At 57.2% G+C, this 24838-nt stretch overlaps 4 protein-coding genes and 1 long non-coding RNA gene across 10 annotated transcripts; 2 read left to right on the top strand and 3 right to left on the bottom strand.

Annotated features, from left to right (window-relative positions):
• The first annotated feature begins 1662 nt into the window (after positions 1 to 1662).
• Positions 1663 to 3670, top strand: SLC16A11 (solute carrier family 16 member 11). The gene is made up of 4 exons (XM_036341357.1): positions 1663 to 1876; positions 2136 to 2279; positions 2586 to 3353; positions 3441 to 3670. The coding sequence occupies exons 1-4, from the start codon at positions 1663 to 1665 to the stop codon at positions 3668 to 3670; spliced, it is 1356 nt and encodes a 451-aa protein (XP_036197250.1).
• A 644-nt stretch (positions 3671 to 4314) lies between these two features.
• On the bottom strand, positions 4315 to 8041 carry SLC16A13 (solute carrier family 16 member 13). The gene is made up of 4 exons (XM_036341356.1): positions 7626 to 8041; positions 7337 to 7480; positions 5562 to 6299; positions 4315 to 4903 (listed from the first exon to the last, which is right to left on the bottom strand). The coding sequence occupies exons 1-4, from the start codon at positions 7822 to 7824 to the stop codon at positions 4611 to 4613; spliced, it is 1374 nt and encodes a 457-aa protein (XP_036197249.1). The 5' UTR covers positions 7825 to 8041; the 3' UTR covers positions 4315 to 4610.
• A 64-nt stretch (positions 8042 to 8105) lies between these two features.
• Positions 8106 to 9138, top strand: LOC118672038. The gene is made up of 2 exons (XR_004972962.1): positions 8106 to 8311; positions 8734 to 9138. It is a non-coding gene; the product is annotated as an uncharacterized LOC118672038 (long non-coding RNA).
• Positions 9139 to 10240: 1102 nt separating this feature from the next.
• On the bottom strand, positions 10241 to 16757 carry BCL6B (BCL6B transcription repressor). 3 transcript variants are annotated; one of them, XM_036341354.1, is made up of 9 exons: positions 16172 to 16742; positions 15469 to 15658; positions 14984 to 15205; positions 14523 to 14873; positions 14224 to 14342; positions 13461 to 13625; positions 13237 to 13367; positions 12978 to 13115; positions 12042 to 12294 (listed from the first exon to the last, which is right to left on the bottom strand). In XM_036341354.1, the coding sequence occupies exons 2-9, from the start codon at positions 15645 to 15647 to the stop codon at positions 12178 to 12180; spliced, it is 1422 nt and encodes a 473-aa protein (XP_036197247.1). In that variant the 5' UTR covers positions 15648 to 15658; positions 16172 to 16742; the 3' UTR covers positions 12042 to 12177. The 3 variants fall into 3 exon arrangements, with proteins under 3 accessions (XP_036197246.1, XP_036197248.1, XP_036197247.1); XM_036341353.1 differs by lacking the exon at positions 13237 to 13367 and having other exon boundaries at positions 10241 to 12294; positions 16172 to 16757; XM_036341355.1 differs by lacking the exons at positions 13237 to 13367; positions 14523 to 14873 and having other exon boundaries at positions 10241 to 12294; positions 16172 to 16749.
• Positions 16758 to 22016: 5259 nt separating this feature from the next.
• On the bottom strand, positions 22017 to 24789 carry CUNH17orf49 (chromosome unknown C17orf49 homolog). 4 transcript variants are annotated; one of them, XM_036341347.1, is made up of 6 exons: positions 24562 to 24770; positions 24269 to 24363; positions 23660 to 23761; positions 22810 to 23000; positions 22525 to 22629; positions 22017 to 22281 (listed from the first exon to the last, which is right to left on the bottom strand). In XM_036341347.1, exons 1-6 carry the CDS (start codon positions 24580 to 24582, stop codon positions 22217 to 22219), a joined length of 579 nt encoding a protein of 192 aa, XP_036197240.1. In that variant the 5' UTR covers positions 24583 to 24770; the 3' UTR covers positions 22017 to 22216. The 4 variants fall into 4 exon arrangements, with proteins under 4 accessions (XP_036197240.1, XP_036197241.1, XP_036197242.1 ...); XM_036341348.1 differs by having other exon boundaries at positions 22017 to 22277; positions 24562 to 24730; XM_036341349.1 differs by lacking the exon at positions 23660 to 23761 and having other exon boundaries at positions 24562 to 24789.
• Positions 24790 to 24838: the final 49 nt, after the last annotated feature.

The following is a 24838-nucleotide window of genomic DNA, read 5'->3' as shown; positions in this document are numbered from 1 at the left end:
GTAAATAAGTGGAACAAGTTTCTCTCTCTCTCAACTCAGTAAATAAAAAAAATTTAATTAAAAAAATCAATACTAGGGTTCAATTCTCAGATTTCTTACTTTGCTTTTAAAAGCCTAATCTCTAAATCTTTAGTGATTCTGATGGCAAAGATCCTTTCTCTCCTTCCAGCGGCCCCTATCTTAGAACCATAACTTCTCTGGCCCTGAAAAGGCTGCCTCTCCAGGCGGGAAAAGGCTGCCTCTAGGCGGGTTTGGTATCAGGCTGTCTCCAGACCATTTCCCTCCACTCTGGCAGATCCTGTTTCAGCCCCGGGTCTATTCTTCTGGTTAATCCTCACCTGAGGATATTTTTCCCCATTGAGTTTTAGACAGATTGGAAGAGGGGAGAGACGCAGAAAGAGAAACATCGATGTGAGAGACGCATTGATTGGTTGCCTGAGCGACCTGGGCTGGGGATTGAGCCTGCAAACGAGGTACATGCCTTTGAATTAACCCGGGACCCTTCCGTCCGGGACCAACACTCCAACCCCTGAACCAAACCAGCTAGGGCTCTTCTCCTTGTATGGTCCCACCGTTGGGCAGTCCAAAAAATGTAAATACAGATTTCCACCATCTTTTAGCTGTGTGGTTTGGGCAAGTCACCTAATCTCTGTAAGGTCCAATTACTTCATCTGTAGAATGAAGATGACACCATCTTCACAGGGTTATTGTGAGGATGAGAAGATGACATGTGTGAAGAGTGCCTGGCACATCACAGCTCCTCGGAATAAGGGAGTCCCTCTTCCTCCCCTAAGTCCTGAGGGCATTTTACTGTTGGGCACACAGCCAGCACTCAGTGGAGGTCTGCGATCTGACATCCAAGATGCGCTGGTCTTGCAGCAACGTTTTCTACTCATCCCTCAGGCCGTGGAGGCACTGCCCCTGTCCCCCCCGCATCTGCCTTGTGCTTGCTGGGGTTGCAGTCACGTGTCCCCTGGGTGCCCAGCAGGCAGCAGGTGCTTGACTCTGGGCCGGTGCGTGGCATTCATTCCTGGCTGCTCCCTTTTCCTGAGCTTGGAGAGAGAGAGAGAGAGAGAGAGAGAGAGAGAGAGAGAGAGAGAGAGAGACTTAATCCCCGTGGGACTCAGTCTCTAGCCTCACCCTGGGCTCGCTGATTGGCTGTCTCTACTGCACCCCCACCCCACCCCCCGCCTCCCCAACACAGCATCCCAGGTGGCTCAGGCCCCGGGGTGATCTCTGTTTACCGAGAGCCTGTCCAAGTGGGGCTCCATCTCCGCACTCGCTCCCCTCGGCACCTTGGTCCCCTCCCCCCTCCCCCGCCCGCCTCAGAAGCGGGAAGAAGCCAGACCGAGCCATTCTTCGTCCTTTCCCCATCACCCGGAGGGGTCGGGTAAGGAGTAGGGGGTGTGGGGGAAGGGGGAGTTCCAGGGATATCCCGTGTCCCCCGATCGGGTGTCTCGCGGGTAACTCGCCGACCCAGGAGTTGCAGCCCTAGGCTCAACCGCCGCCCCCTCTGCCCCTCCCTGTCGTGCTCCGGGTGACACCCCCCTCCCGCCCCCACCCCCACCCCGGGAAAGCAGCCAGGAGCTGGATCTCAGGTCCCTAGAGGAAGCGCAGGTATGGAGACTTCACTCCACGTGCTCCTCTCTCCCCCAGACGGTGATGACCCCCAAGCCTGCCGGGACCCTGGACGGAAGCCCGGACGGGGGCTGGGGCTGGGTGGTGGCGGCCGCGGCCTTCCTGGTGAACGGGCTCTCCTACGGGCTGCTGCGCTCCCTGGGCCTGGCCCTCCCTGACATCGCTGAGCACTTCGGCCGGACCTCTCAGGACACGGCGTGGGTCAGCGCCCTGGCCCTGGCCGTGCAGCAGGCAGCCAGTGAGCCCCCCACACCCCGAGGTGGGGGGCAGGAGCCGGGATGGAGGGGCCGTGAGTGCAGTGGTGGGGTGCCCACCTGCTTGCCAGGTGACCCGAGAAAGGACGGCAGGTGGCACCCAGTTCCAGAACAGAGTGGGTTGAGGTTGAGAGGGGGAGCTGGTAGGCTGGGGGAGGAGCGTTAGGCCAGGCAAACAGCCAATGGGAAGCGTTGGAGGTGGAGGGTTAGGGCGTGCCTTCCCTTGACTCCGCCTCCTTCTAGGTCCAGTGGGCAGCGCCCTGAGCACCCGCTGGGGGGCGCGCCCCGTAGTGATGGTTGGGGGCGTCCTCACCTCGCTCGGCTTCCTCTTCTCAGCTTTCGCGGGGAGTCTGCTGCACCTCTACCTTGGCCTGGGCGTCCTCGCCGGTGAGGGGGGACGGTCCTCGGTCCTTCAGGGGTGATGGCGGAGGCAGGGTCTAGTTGGGGGCCGGAGGCCAGCTGTGCGGTGGTGGCGGTGGTGATGGTGGGTGTCCTCCCAAGAGCAGGGCTGGGATTGCCGGGCCAGGCATCCCAGGCCCCTGTCCTCACCCCGTCTTTTCCCTTTTAAACACTTAAGTGACTTTATTTTTAGTAAAACGTGGGTAGCAGACAACATGTCAGTTTCAGATGCACAGCACAGGGCTTCAGCATTTGCATCCCTAACCAAGTGACCCGAGTCCTCTGCGTCCGCAGGCGCCGGCTGGGCCCTGGCGTTCGCCCCTGCCCTGGGCACCCTCTCCCGCTACTTCTCCCGCCGGCGAGTCCTGGCCGTGGGGCTGGCACTGACGGGCAACGGAGCCTCCTCGCTGCTCCTGGCGCCGGCCTTGCAGCTCCTCCTGGATACTTTCGGCTGGCGGGGGGCCCTGCTCCTCCTGGGCGCCATCACCCTCCACCTCGCCCCCTGTGGCGCCCTGCTGCGACCCCTGCAGCTGCCCGGGGACCCTCCCGCCCCGCCCCGCGGGCTCCTCGCTGCCCTCGGCCTGGGTCTCTTCGCGCGCCCAGCCTTCTTGGTTTTTGCTCTGGGCACAGCCCTGGTGGCGGGCGGGTACTTCGTCCCCTACGTGCATCTGGCCCCTCACGCTTTAGACCGGGGCCTGGCGGGGTACAGGGCCGCGCTGGTGGTGGCCGTGGCCGCGGTGGGGGATGCGGGCGCCCGGCTGGTCTGTGGATGGGTGGCGGACCAGGGCTGGGTGCCCCTCCCGCGGCTGCTGGCGGTGTTCGGGGCTCTGACGGGGCTGGGGCTGCTGGCCGTGGGGCTGGTGCCGGTGGAAGGGAGCGAGGAGGCCTGGGGGGGCTCCCTGCTGGCCGCGGCCGGGGCCTACGGGCTGAGCGCAGGCAGCTACGCCCCGCTGGTGTTCGGAGTGCTCCCGGGGCTGGTGGGCATCGGAGGTGTGGTACAGGCCACGGGGCTGGTGATGCTGCTGATGAGCCTCGGGGGGCTTCTGGGCCCTCCGCTGTCAGGTAAGGGCCTGACTGAGCCAGCAGATCCCCACCCCCACCCCCATCCTGGGGTCCGAGGCCTCTGAATTCCTTCCCCCTTCCTCTCAGGCTTCCTCAGGGATGAGACGGGAGACTTCACGGCCTCCTTCCTCGTGTGTGGCTCCTTCGTCCTCTCAGGCAGCTCCATCTACCTGGGGCTGCCTGGGGCGCTGCCCTCCTGCAGTCCGGCCTCACCTCCAGCCACCCCTCCCCCTGAGAGGGGGGAGCTGCTCCCAGCTCCTCCGGGGGCCCTGCTGTCCCCAGGAGGCCCGCATGCCACCGCGGACACCTCCTGTTGACCATTTTCTTTTGGTTTGAGCCACTCCCTCAATAAAAAAATTTCCAATGTGTCTGCAAGCTCCAATTGTTAGCCCATCGAGGACGCTGAAAACTTGCTACTTAAGACATTCAAAAGGCCGCTGGGAAGGAACAGGATCCCACTAAGCCTGGGAGAGAGGCGGGTATCTGTCTGTCTAGTCAGTCCGTTTCTCTTTGCCCAAGTTGTTGCCATTATAACGGGGCGTCTTTGAGAAGTTGTCTGCCTGCCAGCTTCAATTTGTTTAAGGGAGAGGGAGGCTCATGGGTGCCATCTGCCCCATCCTCATTTCCTTGACTCAAAACTCTTCCCGTATCTCAACCTCATTCTATTGGCTGGCCTGCGGTGGATACAAGAATCCTCGACCCGGACGTAGGCTCTCTGAGCTTCAGCTCTCCCTACCAAACTACGCCTGCCCCCACCATTTCCCTCATTTCTCTTCTAAGTCACAGGGGCTAGTGGGAAAGAGGGAGGCCAGTTGGGCAAAAGGGAGGAACTGTGGTCCAGAGAGCAGAGTCCAGGGTTAAAATGCTTGGAGTCCCCAGAGCTCCTGGACACCTCCCCTCTATCCCTTAGCCATGACCCGACTCAACCAACCCAAGCATTTGGACTCCAGTTCTTTCTGAGTTTCTGATTATTATCCAGTTTTATCTCAAAGGGGCATCCCTCATCCCCAAACATCTGTCTTCAGAGAAGAAGCGTAGTAGGCAACACTAGAGATCGATCACTTATAAAACATAATAAGTCTCTTGGCCTTTGATTTTCACAGTTGATTCATGGCTCACTGGAGCAGGCTGAACTCTTGGATCCTGCAGAAGTGGTTGTGGAAGCCAAGAAGAGATAAGAGTCCTCAACAAAATACTAGGAGTTGGCACGCACACATCGCAGGAGCCCTGGGCAAGCTGTGGTGGAAGACAGACAGATCAAGATGCTGAAGGCACTGTGGTTCTCTGGGCACCAATATGGGGCAGAAGACCCGGAGCTGCCAATCTCTGGCTTTCCGGGTCTTTTTGGAGTTCAGTCCTCTCCCAGCCCTTCCTTCGCAGGGGGGCTTTGGTATCTGGTGCCTCTGTGCCAAGGTCCTGGGGCTTGGAGGTAGGAGCTGAGACGCAGAAGAAGTGGGGCAGCGTGATGAGAATTCCACTCCCTGCAAGAAGGAAGGCCCCGGCCACCACAAAAGAAGCTGTGTAGTTGCCTGTCACATCCCGGAGGTAGCCTACATCCAAGAGAGAAAAAGAACACACATGGGTGATCTGTTTCCTGGGACCGACGGCTCAGACATATTTTTGGGCGGAAGGAGGAAAATGATCTTTAATCTGCCATCTTGGAAAAGTTAGAACTGCCAAGGTAGGACCAGATGCACTTGACAACTCTGGTGTCCCAGGGGGCTTCAGAGGTCATGCCCATCACCTCCCTGCCTTCAGGAAGGCCCTCCATATCAGCCAGTGGGGATTTGGGGATCCAGATCGAGGCAGGCACACCTGTGTCTTTCTTTCCGGCAACTGTGGCCCTGTCATCTAATAGTCAGTCACTAGGGTCTGAAGGTTCTGGTATCTGAAGGCTGGAGAACTTTGACCACATGGCTCAGACATCTGAGCTGGGGCCAAATGGGCCAAGGGTAAGAGCAGGTCCAGACAAGTCTGAAAATCCAAGCGACAGGCATCCTACCAAGGGCTCCGCATAGCTCATTTGAGTTTTTCCACAGCCCCAATCTCTTTGTCTCATGGGCCCACTTCAGGGCTGCTAATGATTGGTTATTCAGACCATGTGGTATACCATACCATGTAAAGGGCAATATTTACATCCACTCTAATGTGAATAGTCCCCTCCCTGAATGGTATGACATGGCCATCTGGAAACCCCATCCCCCTTACCTGACAGAGGAGCCCCCAGCAGTCCCCCGATGCTCTCCACCATCTGCACCAGTCCCAGGCCACAGTATATCCTTCCAGTCCCCACCAGTTCAGGCAGCATGGAGAAGGCCAATGGGGTCAGGGCCCCTGATGTAAAGCCATAGGCCACGGCCAGAGCCACCAGGGGTGTGGGAGCCTGAGCCATGGGGAACAGGGCCAGTGACACCCCGGTCAGGGTGGTCCAGAGCATCAGGAGTCGTGCCACAGGCCCTGGGACTATATCCCCTAGCCACCCAGAAACCACACGCCCCACGAGGTCAGAAATAGCAATCACTGAGAGGAGGAAGGCAGCAGGCAGTGGATCCCAATCCAGGTCCTGGAGATGGGCCACCAGATGCACATAGGGAATGAAGTAGCCGGTGTTGATCAGGGTGAGGGCAACAGTGTAACGGAGGAAGGGGCCATGATGGAGGAGGGAGGCCAGTTGGGCCCCGGGGCCAGCCACAGCAGGGTCCTCACTGAGGGAGAGTGGGCGGAGGAGAGCACCACAGGCCACCAGATGGAGGGAGATGGCAGACACCAACAGTAGGGTGCCCCGCCAGGCATAGTAGCTGAGCAGCCATTGGAAGAGTGGGGCAAAAGCAAAGGAGGAGAGGCCCACACCAGTCAGTGCCAACCCCATGGCCAGGGATCGCAGGCGAGAGAAGTAACGAGACAGGCAGGCAAGTGTTGGTGTGAAGGTCAAGGCCCACCCAGAACCTATAAAACAAAATAATAATAATAATAGAGACAGAAAAAAGAAAAGATAAAGAAATGATGGCCCTAGCTGGTTTGGCTCAGTGGATAGAGCGTCGGCCTGCAGACTAAAGGGTCCCAGGTTCGATTCTAGCCAAGGGCACATGCCCGGGGTTGGGAGCTCGATCCCCAGTAGGGGGCCTGCAGGAGGCAGCCCATCAATAATTTTCAATCATTGATGTTTCTATCTCTCTCTCCCTCTCCCTTCCTCTCTGAAATCAATAAAAAAATATATTTTAAAAAATGGTGGTTTGGGGACTCTTTGGGAGTTCAGGGTGCCCAGTAATCCCAATACTGCCCAACAGCAGAAGGTAGCACAGGTCTGGTTACAATCCTGGCTTTGATACTATCTAGCTGTTTGACTTTACTGAATCTCCCAGCCTCAATCCCCTCATCTGCCAAATGGGGGTAATACACTTTATGGGACTGTAGAGACCTAGAGATAATGTTTTTAAAGTAACCTGCACAGAATTTTGGAGTTGCACCTAGGCCCTACTATTTCTGGCTGTGAGATCTTCATTTGCCAAGTTTCATAAGCTTCTGAAGCCTTGCTTCATCTGTAAATAGGGTAGAGAAGGCCATCACGAGAGACAACAAAGGTCACTACATAATACTAAAGGGATCGATCCAACAAGAGGCTATAACCCTGGAAAACATATGCACCCAATATAGGAGCACCTAAATGTATACAAAACTGTAAGCAGGATAGATACCTGTTTTACAGTCACGGTGCCTGCCACAACTATATACTATGTAATTCTTCCTTTTGCATTCCAGCCCCACTAGCTCCGGGCTTGCATACTATGGACTCATTATCTCTGAAAGTCTAAACCGCTCCACCAAGTTTATTAAATGAGTCATCCCTCTTGATTCCCTTCCGGGCACAGGTGTTATTCAAAACTTTCTCTCAGCGTCTCCTGAAGTGTTCTGGAAAGACTAGGAGGAAGGTGAGAGTCCAAAGACTCAGGCATTTGACTTTCCTGCCCTCCCCAGGGTCTCACCTGAGAGCAGCCCAATACTCAGGTACAGGTGGGTCAAGGAGGTAGCGAAGGAGGCCAGCAGCATCCCCAGCGCTGCCAAGATGCCCCCAGCCATCACCACTGGCCTTGGCCCGAACTTGGTGCTCAGGGCACTGCCCACGGGGCCTGGGGAGGAGGAAGGCGTTCTGTGAGAAGACTCCAGGCATCCTTCTCCGGCAACTCCCCCATCTCCCCGCTCCTCCCTCCCTGTCCCCGCATTCCCTCTCCCTCCCGAGGGTCTGGGGACACCGGCCCCAGGCGCAGCACTCACTCCCAAACTGCTGCACGGCGATGCCTATGGAGGCGATCCAGGAGACGCGCGCGGCCGGCTCGTCAAACGCCGCCACGAACTCCACGAAGAAGATGCTGAAGGAGCGGAGCACCCCGAACACCAGCGCAGATTGGAAGAAGGCCGAGAGCACCACCATCCACCCCCAGCCCCCGTCTGGGGGCTCGGTCCTGCGCGCCATGCGGGAGGTCACCGAGCTGCGGGTCCGAAAGCCCTGGGACCTCCACCTCCGCCCGCCCCCGGTCACGCGGGGGCAGGAGAGCGGGGCAGAGAGGAAGGTACTGACGAGGGCTCGCGAGCTGGCTGCAGAGAGGCTGCGTGTGCGCCTCCCCGCGGCGGGAGCGCTGGTGTCGGGAGAACCCGCCGGAGCTTGCCGGCCGGGTGATTAGCGCCCAGGGGCGTGGCTGCGCGGGCCGGGGGCGGAGAACCGAGGCCGGGGCGGGGGGTGGGGGGAGGGCTGGGGGCAGCGGTCCGTGGAGGAGCCCGGAAGCGGCGCGGGGTTCGCGCTCTTCCCTGGAGGCGCACCATTCTCCGGGCGGCTTCTCTATTGTATCGTCGCAAGGGGCAGCATCAGGCCGGCCTGGCCAAGGCCGACATCCTCGCTCGCGGGACTCCTGGGCGGAGCCAGGCGGGCAGGGCGGGCTTTCAGCTTTGCTGGGGTCGCGGCGGTGAGTGGGAGCATGCGTAAAGGGGGAGCTAGAGGAGGTCAGTGAGGTGGGCCCCCGGTGACGCAGGGACCTGCCCGGAGGCTGCTGCCGTCTCCGGTCCCCCCAGCAGGCCGGTTCGTCCAGATCTCAGCACCCAGGCCCGCATGTGAGGAGTGCAGAGGGGTTGGTGGGGGCGGTAAACTGGTTCAGGAGCGGAAAGCAATCCCTTGCCTCATGAGGAGCCCAGGAGTTGCAAGGCCTGGTGGCGAGCGTAGGGATTAGGCGATGAGATTAAAATAAAATGCTCCGAGCTAGTCGGGTCACTAGAATCTCGATCCCCCGGGTCCCTGAGGGGTTGCGGGACCCAAGGAGGAGACAAGGGGAATGGGTTGTTGGACTCCTGGCGTTCATTTCTGTAATGTCGCTTCTGTTCCCACCAACAGGAAACCTACAGGTCACAGAGACCAAAAATAACCGAGGAGAGGAAGGGCGAACCTGCCAGCATCAACTACCCTTTCTCCAGCGGGGCTAGAACACTTGCCTCTGCCCTTCTAGTAAAACCACTTCCTAACCACGGTTTTGCATCTCACGATCATCTACTAAACAGACAAGCCAGGACCACCGGAGCAATCTGCCCCTCCACCTCCTAGAGCACGAATGGCCCGGCTTCCCATTTCTTCACTGTAATTCAAGCCCCCAAGGACCCTCACCTTGAAACTTGGACTCAAGGATTTATACCGGACAAGTGGGGGATGGGAAAGGAGGGAGAGAGGCTGTGTAATTTAAAAAAGCATATTGAGCCTTATAGTTTTATATGTGGAAAATAAAAACAGTCCTACCCCCCAAAACTTTTTTTTTTTTTTTTGTAAGCAGAGTCAGAATTTTGGGTGGTGGGAGAATATGCCAATGACATAGAAATTGGCGTGAGGATATAACCTAGTTAAAGAGTGCAGCCTGTAGAATCATAGTTCGAACCTCAGCTCCATCACGTATTAACTTGGCCAACCAAGATACTGAGTCTCTTACTTGTTTTCCCCACATGTAAATTGGGGGTAATAATAGCACCTACTTTTTAGGGTTGTCAGGGGAGGTGAATTAGAAAACTTATGCACTAAAATGCTTAGTTGAGGGCCTGACACGTAGCAAGAATATTAGCTGGTCTCCTTTTCAACAGGGGATAAACTAGCGGGAGAAGAGAGGTTTTAGTTTCTAAGTTTCACTTTTTGCTTTTTAATAAAATAATCCAGGTCATGGGTTTTATAAAAGACCGAAAAACACAACCACAAACTGTAAAGGTTGGAAGCAGCTGCGGAGACCATGTTAATAGACTTATTTCACAGATGAGTAATTTAAGTCCAAAAGGAAGGTAACTTCTCAGAATTAGTGACCTCCTACCTTCTACCCACAGGGCAGAACAGAGCTGTGCACCCACCACACACACAGGACAGGGGACAGGGTGGGAGAGAAGCAAACGCTGGGCGATGGATAAATTCCAAGACACCATTGCTGGGGGAGGGGTGGAGTTGGCATGTTTCTAACCACACAGCCTTCTCACTGCTCCTCCAGCCCCTGTTGTCCTTGGGGGACCCAATCCCTACCCTTTTTTTTTTTGGTGATAGTGGTGCTAGGGGTGTCCCAGCACAGATGCATTCCCCTAGTGTCCTGGTATTATTAGTGGCTTCCTGGATTCTCCCTGCCGCCTCCACACTTCAGGCAGGAAGTGACTTCAGAGCAGCAGGATGCAGGTGGCTCCGGAGCACTTCATGAAGTCACTGGTTCCTGCACCATGAGCCAGAAGGAAAGGGCAGGGGAGGGGAGAACACGGGCCATTTGAAATGTCTGGTGGGATGGGCGCACAATCGCCAGATGGTCCCCAGGAGGGAAGAACCCGCTTTCCCCAGCTTTACGCAGTCCCCAGGCTCCCCAGGCAAGAACCCCAGGACACAGCAGGCAGCACAGAGAGGCTTCTTTATTCCATGATTCTGATCTTGCAAGATCTAACATCTCCACCCCTAGGCACTCTCCACCTGCCCATCCAGACTGCTAAAAAATAAAATAAAATAAAATAAAAACCATGGTTCCTCCTCGCATCTCTCTTCCGCTCTCTTCCTGCAAGTCTGCAGTGGGGAGTAAGAGGGTAAAGAGTAGCTTTCTCACCAGTTTCCAAATGACAACCACTAGTACTGACCTATCTTGGGGAAGCTCTACCCCACAAATTCAAAGCTCTTCTTCCTCTCTTCCCCATGCTCCATAACCAAATAGGCTCCATGGCAAAAGGGGTGGGACTGTAAGTCAAGGCTTCAGAGCATCGTCTAACATTCCAGACCTTCTGTCCAGTTAAGAGGCACCCCCATTCCTAACTTTCTACCTCCTTGACCTACACCAGAAACTGTACCCCTCAACCAGCCTCTAAATTCTACCTGGATACTTGGTCCACTAGAAGGTCCATCAGTCAGTCAGTCAATCTTTTAAATCTTCTAAACCTCTAACCCCAACAGTAATCCCAATCATAATCCCAAACTATATCAAACTCCAAATGGAACTCAGCCCCTTTACTCTCCCTGTGGAAGGTCCTAGTGCATTCACTGTTCCGGACAGGAATACAGTGATGGGAAGACCAGGTCACAGACCCAGCTTTTCTAAGATAAGAAAGTTACCAAGCACCTGTGGCTTCTAGAGGCAAAGAAGTTTCTGGAATCTGGACATTTGCCAGAACATGTCCAAAAACCCACTGAGAGAAGAAGGAGTTTGTCTCAGGTAGAGAGAACCCCAAGAGACATTCAAGCCCAGATGCCTTTGCATCAAAGGACTGGTCAAGATAAAGAGTTTAAGATGAAGAGTTTCATAACTCTCCCGTAGGTCATAACATTCTTAGAGGTGGGGCAGAGTCAGAAAAGGCGGCATCATCTCTAATGAGGAATTTCAGAACTCAGTGCTGACAACAGGCCCTAGTGGGAGGGTTGTGAGCTCCATCATGACAGACACAGCCGAAGCAAACCTAGGGGAGCAGGTGAATGGGACAGTTAGGTGTCTAAGAAAAAGCCTCTCCAACCATCCCCCCAGTTCCAAGACTGACAAAGCCCCACACCCACAGCCCTCAGGAGGCATTTATTACCTGCATTTCAGGCTCACCTTAAAGGTCCCATAGCCCTTGCAGAACAGAGAAACGTCTATCCAGTTCTAGCCTGCTAGAGAACCTAGAATATCCAGAATCCAGAGAGGGTTCCTGACCCAGTTCCACAAACCCACATGTTCCCAGAGCTGCCCTCGGACAAATAGAGGTTCCAGACCTAGAATCGGAGGGGCAGGACACAGAGAACCCCTTTCTCCATTTTAAACAAACCAACAAGCAAAAAAATAGGAGAAAGAGCAATTCTAAAGTTAGAAGTTATGGCAACAATAACATAAAACACTCAAGCCAAGTGCTAATCTCTGCCAGCAGAGCTGTGACCTCACATTCTGTGTCTCAGGTCACCGATCACACTAGGAAGAGGGAGCTAGGAAATGCAATAGAATGAAGGCCCGGGTGCCACCCAAAGGCCTCAATAAATTATATTTACAGATAAACTGAATGAGATGGGGATTGCAGGTAGAGGACTGTTCCCTTACGAAAACCAGGCCTCCAGCCTTTTCCCTCCCCAGTTCCTAGCTTGCTCTCTCCTCAGAAACAATTGATTGTGGGGAAGAGGTTTTGACCAGCAAAACAGAGGCAGATCGAATCCTGATCTGCCACCCCTGCTCTCCCCAGTGAGAAATGAAGGTGGAGGCAGTTTCTGAGAACGGAGGGGCCTTGCACACCTCCATGCCCAAATCTGACAGAGAAGCCAGGGGTGGGCCAGCAGCTTCCCTGGCTTCCAGAAAGTGACTGGGGCCGGGCTGTTGCTCGGCTAGGGCCCCCCCAGAATGTGGTAGTGCACTTTGGTGTTGGTAGCAGCTCCGTGTTTCTGGCGCAGATGCAGCCGCAGTTGACTCTTGTGCCGGAAATGCAGGCCACAGGGGTCGCACTGTGGAGTGGGGAGAGCCGGTCAGGTCCCCCTCCCCATCATCCGCAAGCACCTTTTAGGTGCTGAGCGAGAGAGAACTGTTAGCTCTCAGGCCAAGAGAAACTCTTCAGTCCTCATCCTCCCAAATCCTCAGGGTGAGGCCAAGGAGATGGCTCCCCCTCTTCGGCAAAGGATTTTCCGTCCCTTAGTTCCTCTTCAGGAGCCAGTGTCCAGCCTAGGAGTCTAACTTCCGTACCTGCCCATCCCTACCCCCGCCTTCGCCCCTTCCTCACATGCTACCCTAGGCCCCACCCCTTGCACACAGGGTCTCTCCCAGGACTCCGCCCAGTTGGAAGAGTTCTAGGGCCCGCTGGGCCCTGCTCCTCTTGTTAATCTTGGAGCCCAGCCCCTAGGCCAGTGATGGCGAACCTATGACATGTGTGTCAGAGGTGGCACGCGAACTCATTTTTTTGATTGATTTTTCTTTGTTAAATGGCATTTAAATATATAAAATAAATATCAAAAATATAAGTCTGTTTTACTATGGTTGCAAATATCAAAAAATTTCCATATGTGAAACGGTACCAGAGTTAAGTTAGGGTTTTTCAAAATGCTGACACGCTGAGCTCAAAAGGTTCGCCATCACTGCTAGGCCCTAGGGAAACAGGAAGTAAGTGGTGTAAGGCTTTGGGCCAGGTACTCACGTGGTAAGGCTTCTCCCCCGTGTGGATGCGAACGTGGCTTTTGAGGGTCTGTAGGTGCCGGAAGCGAGTCCCGCACGTGGGGCAAGGATAGGGCTTCTCCCCGGTGTGGATCAGCACGTGCGCGCGCAGATGTGCTACCTGGGAGGGGAGGTGACCTCAGAATAGGCCTCTGGGAAAGATAGAAAGAACCCTCCCCAGAGGGCCCCCACTGTCCTCTTGCAAAGTTGTTCTTAAGCCAGTTCTGAGGCCGGCTCTGTACCTGTACAAAGCGGGAGCCACACGTCTCACACTTATAGGGCTTCTCTCCCGAATGGATGCGGCTGTGCGTTTTCAGGTTAGCCGGCCGGTTAAAGCGGGCCCCGCAGATGGAGCAGTGGTAGGGCTTTTCCCCTGGAGGCAGGGAGAAGGAGAGGTCGGGGACTCCGCCCTAGGACACCTGTGGGCAGGAAGGCCAGGGGCCTCTCCTCTCTGTTCCTCCCCTACCTGTGTGCACCGTGCGGTGACTGGCCAGGTTGCCCTTGTAGCGGAAGGCAGACCGGCAGAGCTGACACTTGTAGGGCTTGTCCTCATCCCCAGGAGCCAGGGGGTCCAGCCCCGATGAGCACCCAGCCACAGCTTCACAGTTCTGGCAGCTGAAAAATTCACTTCCTGGGAAGGGGGGGTGGAGGTGGGGATGGGTAATGACAACAACATCAGGGAATTCTCAAACCACACAGTAATAGGTTTTCTTTTTCCCAATTTACTGTAAGACTTCTGGGGCTCATTTGACTTGCTCGAGGTCACAGGGTTAGCAAGAGGGGAAGCCAAGATCTGGCTCCATGTCTGCCTGTCTCCAGGGTACTCTGCTAATCTCCCCTCAATAGCAGTGATAGTCGGTGGAGGCCCGTACTAGTAGATAGAGGTTTCTCTTTCTCTCTCTGTACTGGCACTGCTGGATGACACCTTGCCAGAACGGCCCTGCCGAGCTCTGGGCTGGCCACTCAGCCCTGGATGGGAATAGGCCAGAAGTTCCCAAACACTACTCCTCATTGGAAGCTTTGAAAATACAGATGTCTGGTTCCCACGTCTACACATTTTGATGTATGGGGTGTGACCGGGACAATGGGATTTTTAAAAGCTCTGTAGGTGATTCTAATTTGCAGTATGTAATTGGAATAGGTCTTTTCCCGAGGACTTTTGGCCCCAACTGGCTTTGAGCGGCCACAAGGACAAAAGCCCAGAAGGAAATAAAAGGAGGAGCTCTCACCTGGTGGTGGACGAGACCGCCCGCAGGGAGATGATGCAGTGGCTTCTTGGGCCCGGGGTGTGAGATGGGGGGGATTGGCTGGAGCCCCACATTTGAACTGTACAGCAGTTGGAGAGAGCCTAGGTAGAGTAAAGGTTAGGAGAGATTACGTGGCAGGGAGCTTCTCTGCTAGAGAACTTCCCGGCTAGTGTCCCTGGAACCCACCCACTCACTCCCTGCTCCTGACGCCCAGGCCCATGGCTCTCTGCCTCCTAGCTGAGGCTAGCCACGACGAATTCTTGTGGTTCCAATTTCTGTACCTGCTCTGGGGACCGGGAATGGGTCCTTCTTCGCTGCCACTGCTGCTGCTGGAAGCCTCATCTCCACTGGGGAGCCCAGCTTGGGGGCAAAGTTGACCAGAACTCCTCTCCCCAACCAGGCTCCCTGCTTGGGAGGCCTGAGAGTTTAGCACGATGAACTTGTATTTTTTCCAGTTGCAGGCCTTGGGGTCGGGGCTGCCTGGACTGGGGAGGCCTTGACTGCAGCTGCGAGACTCAGTAGGTGGGTCTGGGTGCCCTTCGGAGCACCTGGGACTGCCTGGTGGACGGGCCGTTGGGGGCGTGGGGGGCTCTGCCTCCAGGGGCCGCAGGGAGATGCCCAGAGGTTCGTAGCTGGGAAAAGTGCGGTGGACATTAGTGCTATCTTCTAATCTTGGCTTCTGCCCCTCACACCTGGGGTCCCAACCACCTCCTCCACGGAGAACACCGAGTGGGCTGCTCACCTGGCCTGAATGAAGCGGTGGCACGCCTGGACCACATGATCCATCTGCAAATAGGTGGCAGCCGCGAGAACGGCTGGTGCGGTGGCCGGAGAGAGGCGCAGGCGCGACGTGTACATAAAGTCCAGAAGAGGAGCGAAGCCTCCGGCTTCGGGGCCCCCGGGCAGGGAGAGCACATCCACCCCGACTCCTGCACGGCCTCGGAAGATTGAGTAGAAGAAGCCGCTGGGGAAAGGGCAGATCAGTCATGTTCGGGGGCCAGGGAACCACTACAGAAAGCCACGCCCCGTAGAGAGTCCCGCCCCCTCCCCTGTCGCCCCGCCCCCTCCCCTGTCGCCCCGCCCCCTCCCCTGTCGCCCCGCCCCCAATTCCAGGACGCCCCGCCCCCTGCTTCTGGCGGGCTTGGCTCCCGATTTCCTCCCCAAGACCTGATGCCTCCGCCCCTTCCCCATTGGGTCCCATTGCATCCCCAGAGGCTCCCCTCGAACCTGCAGGCGATGAGCACCGCCTTGTGGGCTCGAAGGGGTTGCCCGCCAACCAGCAGCGTGACGTCGGTGAGGATCCCGCGCAGGCGCAGCTCGTTGAGGTTGCCGAGCACGTCGGAGGAGTGGCGCGTGAACTCGCGGACGTAGCCCAGCGCCCGCTCCGGGGCCGCGGCGGATCCCATCGCGGCCAGGCCTGCGGGAGCCGGGGCATCCAGGCGGCCCTAAGGCGCCCTCCCTCCCTCCTTCCCTCCCTCCCTCCCGCGGTTGGCCTCCTCCTCCGGAGGCTCACCTCGCGCCAAGCCCCCGGCCCCGCTTAATTCATCCCGTGCCTTCTGCCCGCGGCCACACCATTGGCTCGCGTCGCTCCTCTACACTTGAAGGTGCCCACGGGGTCGATGGCGAGCGTGGGGACCCCGGCGCGCCACGCCCCTGGTTGGACGCCTCGTGCCCTTCCAGCGCCCCCCCCCCCCATTCCCCACTCCCCTCCCCTCGGCTTCTCCGCGCCCGCGGTCTCAGGTGCTCACCCTGCCTGACACCCCCCAGGCGCTTTGCGGTCCACACACCAAATCCCCTTCGAAGTCCCCTCCCTCGAACCACGAAGTCTACTACCGTCTAGTCCCGGGTCCCTGGCTTAGTCCACGTTTGGGGCCCCAGCCTCCCGACCATCAACATAAACCAGCCCTTTTCGTGGACCCTGAGTCCTTACCCCCGTCCTGCAGGGGCTGCCGCTCCTCTTCTCCGGGGGGTGGGGCCGCGCTCCCCTTTTGGCCTCGGCTCCTTTATCTGGCCGGGATGTCGGGGGCGGGGGGTGGAGGTGGGGTGAACGCCTGGGTCCGTATCCTTCCTTCCTCCGTCGCCCTCCAGATGGCGAGCCCGGGGCGGGGTCTCCGGCTCCAGGGCGGGCCTCGGAGGCACGGGGTGGTCGTCACCTAAGGGGTCTTGGGTCACCGAGGACGGGGCGTTCGAACTGGGGAGAGGGCTGGCGATCTCGGGAGTGGACGTAGGGGTGACTGGGTTGTGGGGGTAGGGGAGCTGGCACCGCGAAGGTGGGTGGGTGGGCTTTTGGAAGAAGGGGTGCCAGGAGCCTGTCACAGGAGCGTGGACACAGCGAGGCCCCCTGTCTAGGGTACGGTTCCGGGGCGTAAAGGACCGTCCCACGAGGCGCCAGGTTTGGGGAGGCGAGAGCGGGGTCCCAGACGGCGGAGGGGGGGTGTGGATGACGTGTTCCTCCAGCGGGCCTACCCACGGGGGCACTCGGGCCGGGCGGGGTAGGGAAAGGGCGGATATGATTTCTAGTGCGTTTCCTTCCATTGTCCTGCGACCGGACGGCTCCTCCAGCTGCTTCCCCTCGAGGAGGTGGGGAAAGTCCCGGGTGGGCGCCGAGAGGCGCTCAGGAGACCCAGGCGTCCGGACTCTCGCTCCCGACTCCCTTCGGAACCCTTTTAGGGACCCGGGGAGAGAGAGGCTCCCGCCCCAAGCCCGCGCGCCCGCCCCAGCCCCAGCCCGCTAGGGCCGCGGGCACCGGCCGGTCGGCTCCGCTGGAGGCTGGCGCCGGGTGCAGCGCGGCAGGCGGCAGAGCTCTCGGGCGCGCAATGCTCGGCTCCTTCCACGAGGGGGCGGGCGCGCACTGGCTTCGCCTCGCTGGTCCGTCTGCACCCGGCTTGGGGTGCGGGGGGGTGCGGGGGGGGTCCACTCTGACAGGGGCTCAGGACCAGTTCCGTCTGAACGGCGGGAACCTTCGACCTCGTCCCCTTTGCGCTGGTTTATTTTGTCCTTCTGTCTCCTAGGAGGGAGCGAGGAAGGGTTGGACAGAGGGAGGGAGAGTTAGGCGACAGAAGTGACTTTCCTCCGAGGCTGGGGTTCCTACCCGGGGTGAGAAATCCGACGGCTTTGGGAGCAAGGGAAATGGGTGGGACAAGGAGTGTGTGTGGGCGGGGGGGATGGCTGGGGGGGGGGGGCGGGTCTGAGCCCCGGGAGCACAGGGGTTTCCTTTCTAATTAGATGCTATAATCTGCCTTCGAGGTGAGTTTTTAGTGCACATGCATATGAGAGGTGGATAGGGTAAACAAAGAGAAGGGAACACAGGGCCGTCCCAGGTGAAAGAAGAGAAGGCAGGAGGGGCCTGATAACTAATTTTAAGTCCCTGACCTGAGAGACAGCACAGATGAAACCCTCCTATTTTGTTTGAGGAGATGTTGGTTTGCAGGCGACAAGGTTCACTTGGAGAAGGGAAACCAGCTGCAAAGCAGGACTTGGATTTGGGCTCAGGAGTCTCCCATCGCCCAGGAAATTGCATATCCAGGCCTGGGGCCCTTCCCTTCAGATGTGAGGGTATTTGGAGGGGGGGGGCGGGGGGCATGCACGGAACTGTGGAAACACTGGGAATGGGGATCACTAAGGACTGGGGACCATCTGGTGGCTTTTGATGTGATGGTTACTTTGATCTCTGACCCGTGCGGAGGTGGGAGTTGGTTAGGGGCTCCCTTTGGTATCAGGATGGAGTTGAGTTGGTTTTATCTGGCCAGTTGTGGGATGCATGCTTATTATGGGGTGTTGAGTTAGTTTGATTATTCTAGGCACTTTAAGCTGCATTCAGGCTTGAGGGCAAATGGTACATTGGAGGAATGAAGCTGATTTTGAAGCTGCTTTAGTTCTGGAAGTTCTGACACCCACAATTTGGAGATTGTCGTCTTGGAATATCAGAACCTGCTAGGCCAGCGGTTCTCAACCTGTGGGTCGCGACCCCTTTGGGGGTCGAACAACCCTTTCACAGGGGTCGCCTAAGACCATTGGAAAACACATATATAATTACATATTGTTTTTGTGATTAATCACTATGCTTTAATTATGTTCAATTTGTAACAATGAAATTGGGGGTCACCACAACTTGAGGAACTGTATTAAAGGGTCGCGGCATTCAGAAGGTTGAGAACCACTGTGCTAGGCGTTCTTGGGGAAGTGAGTGAGGGTTTTGTTTCAGGGATGTATAGTCATTGGTGTATACGGATGATCTGATTTCATGCTGATTTGGGGGTGCATTATGTTTTGGGGTGCCACATAAGTTGCAAGGCTCAGAGTAGATTTCGGGGGGACATGAAATTCAATTTGGAGTCTTTTACTTTTTTGCGGTGGAACATAATGGAACCTGGGAGCATGTTTGAAGGCCTTCTATGGTTGTGGGTCCATGAGGGGGAGAAAAGCTATACATTTGAATGTTGTGGAAACTTACTTTGAGGAGGGGATATTCCTGTGTGTGCACAGATGGCCAAGGAGCTTTATCCAGGGGCAGAAACAAGTTGGGGGCTCAGGGTGGGAAATTAAAGTTTTGGGGTGTTCTTATTTGGGGGTGTTGGCAACTATTTGGGTGAAACTGAGGGATGGATCATAAGGTGAAATTGAATTAGGGGTGTTACTTAATGTGGAGCACATTTAGTTGTCCTTTGCTTATATATAGCTCCTTTGCACCCCAGATTCTAGAAATCTTTCTTTAGTGAACCCCAAATATGCCCAGGATTTGATGGGAGAAATTTGGGAAGGAATGCATTTCCTCTTATTTCTATGTGGTCCAAATAGGTCTGAGGGAGAAAAGGTGATTTTAGACTCCGAACCCCAATTTCTTAAGGGAGCACACCTCATTTTGGGAGAAGATGGAGAAAATGGGGTGTCTTGTGGTAAAGTGGACACCCCTGAATAGGTCAGTGCTGTTGGAACTGTGGCAAGGAGAGTGGTGGTTGGGTACAAGGAGGTGATTCTTATACCCTGATTTTCTAGATAAGAGCCCCAAACAGAAAGCCGAAGGAGAACTGGGAGTGTGGGTGAGATGGGGGGAGGGGTTCCCCACGGCAGCAGGGGCTAGGGGGCAAGCCAGGCCAGCTCTGCACGCCTGGGTCCCTGCTCTGTGCGGCTCTCCTCCCCCCTCTCCCTCCCACCGCCCACCCCCACAACCCAAGGGAAAAAAACTGCCTGTGCAACAGCAATGGCAGATTCCAATCCTCCAGGCTTTCCTGAACCACCACCGAGACCAGCCAGGGGGGAGGGGAAGGGAGGATCGGGCTTTCCTGCTTCCCTAAGACTGGGGCTAGGAGCTTGACCTCCTGGCCCCTAGCCCTTCAAGGAGTGCCCCCCCGGTATGGAAGCCAGGTGTCCTGGACCCCAGCCCCCGAGCGGGGGGGCCTGGAGAGACCGGGAGGAGGAAGGAGGGAGTGACTTCCAAAATTGGCATCGGGACAGAGCAGGGCTGGCGGGAGGCAGGCGAAAGACAGAATTTTCCTGAAAAAACGGGGCTATCTGAGGACCCCAAATTTGGAGAGGTAGTCCAGGACCGTTCTGCCAACATCCTGGATTTTTTGGGGATTTTTTGGGGGCCCCGGGACCCCTCTAGATGGGGTGAGGAATGTAGTGTTGGGGGAATCTGACTGGGGCATTGCAGCTGCCTCTCCCGCCGAGTTGGACACGGATGGGCTGGGACGGGTTTGGGGGGGTGTCCCCAGTTCTGACTGGGAGTGGAGGAACCCCTTCCTCAGCTCGCTTATGGGGGTCCCCCCTCCCTAGGGCACTCCCCACTCCCTGAGCCAGCCGAGAGGAAGGAGGCCAGCGATGCGACTGGGGCGGCTCCTTTCTCCTGCACCCCAAATGTGAGGGATGCACCCCAAATTTTGCTCCCTTCAAAATAGGGGACCAGGATCTCAGGGGAGAGTAGCTGAGGTAAGTGGGGAGGAAAGTGTCCCCTGTTTTCAGGAGAGACGTGGCGGTTGGGGGGGGGGAGGTTTGGAGGTGCGTGCTGGGGTGGGGTTGGGCTTTGTCAGTCTTGGAACTGGGGGGGTAATTGGAGAGGTTTTCTCTTATGGCCCTAAAGTGTAGTCCCCCAGGTGGAAACCAAAGGCTGAGACCAGAGGGCGCCCCAACATCCCCAGCCGTTAGTAAAGTGTTTGATTTCTGTTTCACCCCCACAAAAGCTCTGCCAAGGATGGGAGCTGGGGGCAGCTGTTCAGTTGAGGGACTCTGGGGGGTAGGATGAGGAGCAGGAGGCCGTGGCAAGATTTGATGCAGGAGAGATAGGGGTGTCAGAGGGGTCTGGCACCCCCAGGGCCTAAAAAGCCTGCGTACACCTACCATCTTAGATCTTTTTTATTGCTAAGAGTTTTGGGGGGTGTGTCGAAAGGTAGGGTGGTGAAGGGTGGGCTGGGAGATGGAAGGGTAACTTTGGGGTTTTAGAGGACATTGTTTTGATTTGCAGGAGGGATTTTGCCCCTTGGATGTTGATTTCTGGGGTGTGCTTTTAAGAAATCAAATACTGGACAGGAGAGAAGGGCTGCGGGAAGGCCTCGGGTGGGGGTGGGGAGGCCGTCTCGGCTGAAACGTGGCTTTCTGGGGTGGGCCCACTCCTGAGCCTGGCGGGCGGGGGGTGGGGGCTGTTGCGCTGGGTGGACTTGGGTCCTGGGGGGCCATGGGGTGTGGAAGCAGAGCTGGGGGCTGGATACCTGGCCCCCAGGTCCAGATGGCCCCTTCCTGGCCCTGCTGCTCTCCTTCCCCCCCTACCCCCACCCCCGGCCTCCATTTCCTGCCTGTGGCCTCCATCTTGAGGCAGCCCAGGCCCAGGGCCACTTCCGGCCCCCCTCTGCCTGCCCCCCTCTCCCAGCCACGCTCTGGCCCCACCACCTCTGGATTGCCAACTCCAACCCTGCTGGCCTGGGCCTCCTGTCTCTCCTGGCTTTCTCTTGGGTTCTGACCCAGAGAGGGAGGATCGGACACAGGAAGCCTTGGGTCCCTGCCCTGTGACTCGGGAGTTTGTTGGCCCCCGTGTCATTCCCATTCCTCCGCCTCTGACCCCACCCTAGGGATCCCCGAGCAGTTTCTACAGAGGGAAGAGGGTTCCAGTCTTGTTATACTGAGACTCCCGTAGGCCCCTCTCCCTCCAGTTGCCTGCCCAGCTCCTCGCCCTGGTTTCGTTTCCCCCAACCATTCTTGGGGGCCATGTTTGCTGCCTTTGATACCTTCTCTCTCTCCCTGCTCTTGGTAGTAGGGTCTTCCCAGCACTGTCTCATTCTCCCCTCCTCTCAACCCACCCGTCCTGCTCCCGCCCCAGCAGCACACTGTGGTTTGTACGGCACTGTGGCCACGTCCAAACCACACTGTGGTGTTAGAGCGAGGGTGGGGGAGGCACCGCTGAGCCCGAGGCCACCCTGGAGAAGCGACACAGACATCTGGGGCCTTCCTGCGCGGTTGGGGGTGGGGGTCCGGGGAAGGGGGTTATGAAAGCACGGGAAACAACCCCTCTAAACTCCCCAGGGCAGTCTCAGGAGTACTGCCTGCTAGGGACCCTGGGAGTCAGTTCTGCCTTCAGAGAGCAAAGTGGAGTCTTTGTTCCCCACACCCTGCTCCCCTGGCTCTAGCAGCACAGAAATATTGGCACTGGGAAGAGTCTGCCAATATTGGCTGAGCTGCTCCAGGCAGGGCAGTGAGAGCTGCCGAGGAGGGGCCGAGTCCCTGGGGGCTAGGGAGAGAGGAAATGGTCCCTTGTCCTTCAATAATGTCAAATGAAGGAACCAAGCTGAGAGGGAAGTCTTTATTTTTTTCTGTATAAAAATGTCCATCAGATGCACATCAAAGGGTTTGGGGCAGATGCTTATACAGCAACAGCAAGGGGGCAGCCCCAGCAGTCCTTTGACCCTCTCTCGTGCAGGCCTTGCTCAGAGTCCCAGGCGATCCACAGGTCCAGGGTAAACAGTGAGAGGGGTCAGAGGTGGAAGGCTCAGCGAGACAACAGAGGAGGCTGAGCGGAGGTCACGAGAAGGCCAGGATCCAGGGTCAGGCTGTCTGGAACAGGAAGTGAAATGGCCGAGATGGAGCAAGCCCCAAGTATGTTTCCAAGGCAATTCCTGCCTCCCCAACGCTCCCAGCTCTTTACTGATCCAGGCACCTGCACTGTGTATGAGAGAACCTTCTCTTCCAAAGCCCCTGGATAAGGGAGGGGACTCCTGCCAAGACCCTCCCCTCCTATTCACATGACACTTCCTCCCCGACCCCCTTCAGCTGGTGTGGGAGGAGAAGGACTCCTACCCTGGTCGAAGTTGAGTTTCTTGGATGGAGGAGTTTCTCCTAGCCCTTCAACATCCACCAGGTCACTGTTGGCGTCGGAGTCGTTCAGAGCACTGAGGGTCACATCTGGGAGGGGCATAAGCTAGGTTCTAGGCTCCCTGACTCTCCCTCCTACCCCCACCCCCGCCACTCTGGGAACCTTCGCTGGGAGAGGAAGAGATCTGTCCTTCTTTGGCCCAAGCCCAGTGCCCTCACTGAACCTCAGATGGGATTTTAACTCCTAGGCAGCAACTCCACAGCCCTCACCAGCCTTCTGTTTCTTTATGGGGGGGCCCCCAGCCTCAGGGACACTGGAGCCGCTTGGTGGAGGGGCAGCTGGAGGAGGCGACAAGACACCCGATGCCACCTTCTTCAGCCCTTTCTTGGGTGACTCAGACGGAAGGGGGATACCGGAGTCTTCATATACTTTGCGCTTCACAGTGGCCTTTATCTGAGCCCTGAAGAGAAGAGAGAGGTTAGGGAGTCATCATCAGAGAGGCTCAGGGGAGAAGGGGTGGGGGGGTGGGGCAGGGATAATGGGCCACTCTGAAGGATACTGGGGAGCCCCTTCGGAATCTGATAAGAATCCAAGTTAGGGCCCCAATCCTTTGGTAGGGTCTCATCTTCCTGAAGCTTTTCACTCACTCAGGGTAGATGAGTGTAATGAGTGAATTTCCTCAACTGAGTAGTGGGAAGGGCCCATCTCCTAATTCTCTTTTGGGAGAGAAGTATGGATGTGAAAAGCAAACAGGTAAGTCTCAGTGATCTACAGGTAGAATCTGATAAACTGGTTCAGAATCACAGTACCCCTGGAAACACAGCAATCGAGTCTCAAAAGATCTATGTAAATCATCAGGCAACTCCCATGACCAAATTCAATTACTGGGTGTCTCGGGCAATCTTGGAAGGTCCTGATTACAGTAGCGTTTGAATAACTTCTGACCAATTGTGACAGTTCTTTTATCTTCCAGTCCTCAGGGGGATGCTAACAAAACTGAAAACTAGCAACAAAGCGGGAAAGATGTTGAGCTAGGAGTTCTGAGAAAGATGGAACAGTGGGTATGGAGGAAGAAAGCTGCCCACCCCCCTCTTTCTCTACCAGCCACCCCTCCCTCACACTGTCCGTTCCTTGATGACACAGCTGATGTGATTAAGATCGTCCCCAAACCGCTTCACAGCAGCCCTCAGCATCTCTATCTCCGTCTCCGTCCACTTGGCACTGTCAGAGGGGAGAGGGGAATAGTGGGAGGAGGAGGGGTGTGGAGCCAGCCCCCAGGCTATGCATTCCACAGCAACCAGCCCCCCCTCCCCATCCCTGGAGCCCCTCCCATAGATCCATAAAGAGATCTTCCTCAAAAAAGAAAAGAAAGCTCTTAAGATGCCTTGGGAACCCCGAGGACCCCCAAGCATATTGCAACAGCCGCCACATTACAAGCAAGCCTGTTCCCCGTTATCGTGAAATAGCTGCTGTAAACCGCCCACTGAAACCAATTCAAAGCGTAGGGGGGTCTGACAGACACCTGGACAGTCTGCAGCCGTCTGGGAGTCCCCCAGACCGGGTGGGTGGGTAGTAGTGGCGGCCTATGGTCTGCGGTTCCCCTGTCGTTCATTCACGCATGTCCACCCGCACAAAGGCCCACTAGAGCGAACACCTGTCCCTGCCCTAGAGTGTCCGAGTCCTGGCGTCCGCACTCAGCCTCCGCGTCCCAGGCCGGGGCTCACGTACCCCGCGGGGGAAGAGTCGGCCACGGGATGCAGCTGCATCGTCAGCTCCCCGAGCTTCGTGAAGGCGGCACCCGCCGCGGAGAAGATCTCTCCGACCTGCGGGTGGGGCAGCATGACTGGGGGCCGCGGCACAGCCCCGGGCCGTCCCGCCCAGACCCCTAGCCCCACCCCAGGCTCGCTTCCCGCCGGCCTCCCGCCCCCCAAACCCCACCCCAGGCGGAAGAGTCGCGAGCGGACTGGCGGGGACGCCCTCCCGTGGCCGCCAGGGAGCGCTGTCCGCCAGGGAGGTCGAACCTTTGTGGACGCTGACGTCATGGTCCGTGCGCCTCCGGCACGGAGACGCAGCCGCCGCCGCCGCCAGCGAGCCGGGACCACCGAGAGCCAGCCGATCCGGCGCGCCGACCCGCGCAGGAAGTCCCGCCCCTCCCCGCAGCTGATTGGCTCGACCTCGGCGGCTCAGCGCCTCACCAGCAGGTTACTTCGGCCGCCTCGGCGCGCGGAGGGGAGTGGAAGGGACCGCCTCCCTTCCGGTCCGGCTCCACTACACTTCCGTCGAGGGGTAGGGACTGCC

The sequence above is a fragment of the Myotis myotis genome, unplaced genomic scaffold, assembly GCF_014108235.1.
Source record: "Myotis myotis isolate mMyoMyo1 unplaced genomic scaffold, mMyoMyo1.p scaffold_m19_p_17, whole genome shotgun sequence".
Lineage (NCBI taxonomy): Eukaryota > Metazoa > Chordata > Mammalia > Chiroptera > Vespertilionidae > Myotis > Myotis myotis.
Note: the sequence above shows the minus strand (reverse complement) of the source record. Positions and strands in the feature narration are given on the sequence as shown.

Coding starts and splice junctions, on each gene's coding strand:
- BCL6B (XM_036341353.1), bottom strand. CDS start 15,647: ATGGGATCCGCCGCGGCCCCGGAGCGGGCGCTGGGCTACGTCCGCGAG. Junction 15,206..15,468: donor GCGGTGCTCATCGCCTGCAG/GTTCGAGGGGAG, acceptor CCCTTTCCCCAG/CGGCTTCTTCTACTCAATCT. Junction 14,343..14,522: donor ATTCCCGGTCCCCAGAGCAG/GTACAGAAATTG, acceptor TACTCTACCTAG/GCTCTCTCCAACTGCTGTAC.
- CUNH17orf49 (XM_036341347.1), bottom strand. CDS start 24,582: ATGACGTCAGCGTCCACAAAG. Junction 22,630..22,809: donor CATAAAGAAACAGAAGGCTG/GTGAGGGCTGTG, acceptor TGCCCCTCCCAG/ATGTGACCCTCAGTGCTCTG. Junction 22,282..22,524: donor GAAACTCAACTTCGACCAGG/GTAGGAGTCCTT, acceptor TTCCTGTTCCAG/ACAGCCTGACCCTGGATCCT.
- SLC16A13 (XM_036341356.1), bottom strand. CDS start 7,824: ATGGCGCGCAGGACCGAGCCCCCAGACGGGGGCTGGGGGTGGATGGTG. Junction 7,481..7,625: donor CGCCGTGCAGCAGTTTGGGA/GTGAGTGCTGCG, acceptor CCTCCTCCCCAG/GCCCCGTGGGCAGTGCCCTG. Junction 6,300..7,336: donor GAGTATTGGGCTGCTCTCAG/GTGAGACCCTGG, acceptor TTTGTTTTATAG/GTTCTGGGTGGGCCTTGACC.
- SLC16A11 (XM_036341357.1), top strand. CDS start 1,663: ATGACCCCCAAGCCTGCCGGGACCCTGGACGGAAGCCCGGACGGGGGC. Junction 1,877..2,135: donor GGCCGTGCAGCAGGCAGCCA/GTGAGCCCCCCA, acceptor GCCTCCTTCTAG/GTCCAGTGGGCAGCGCCCTG. Junction 3,354..3,440: donor TCTGGGCCCTCCGCTGTCAG/GTAAGGGCCTGA, acceptor CCTTCCTCTCAG/GCTTCCTCAGGGATGAGACG.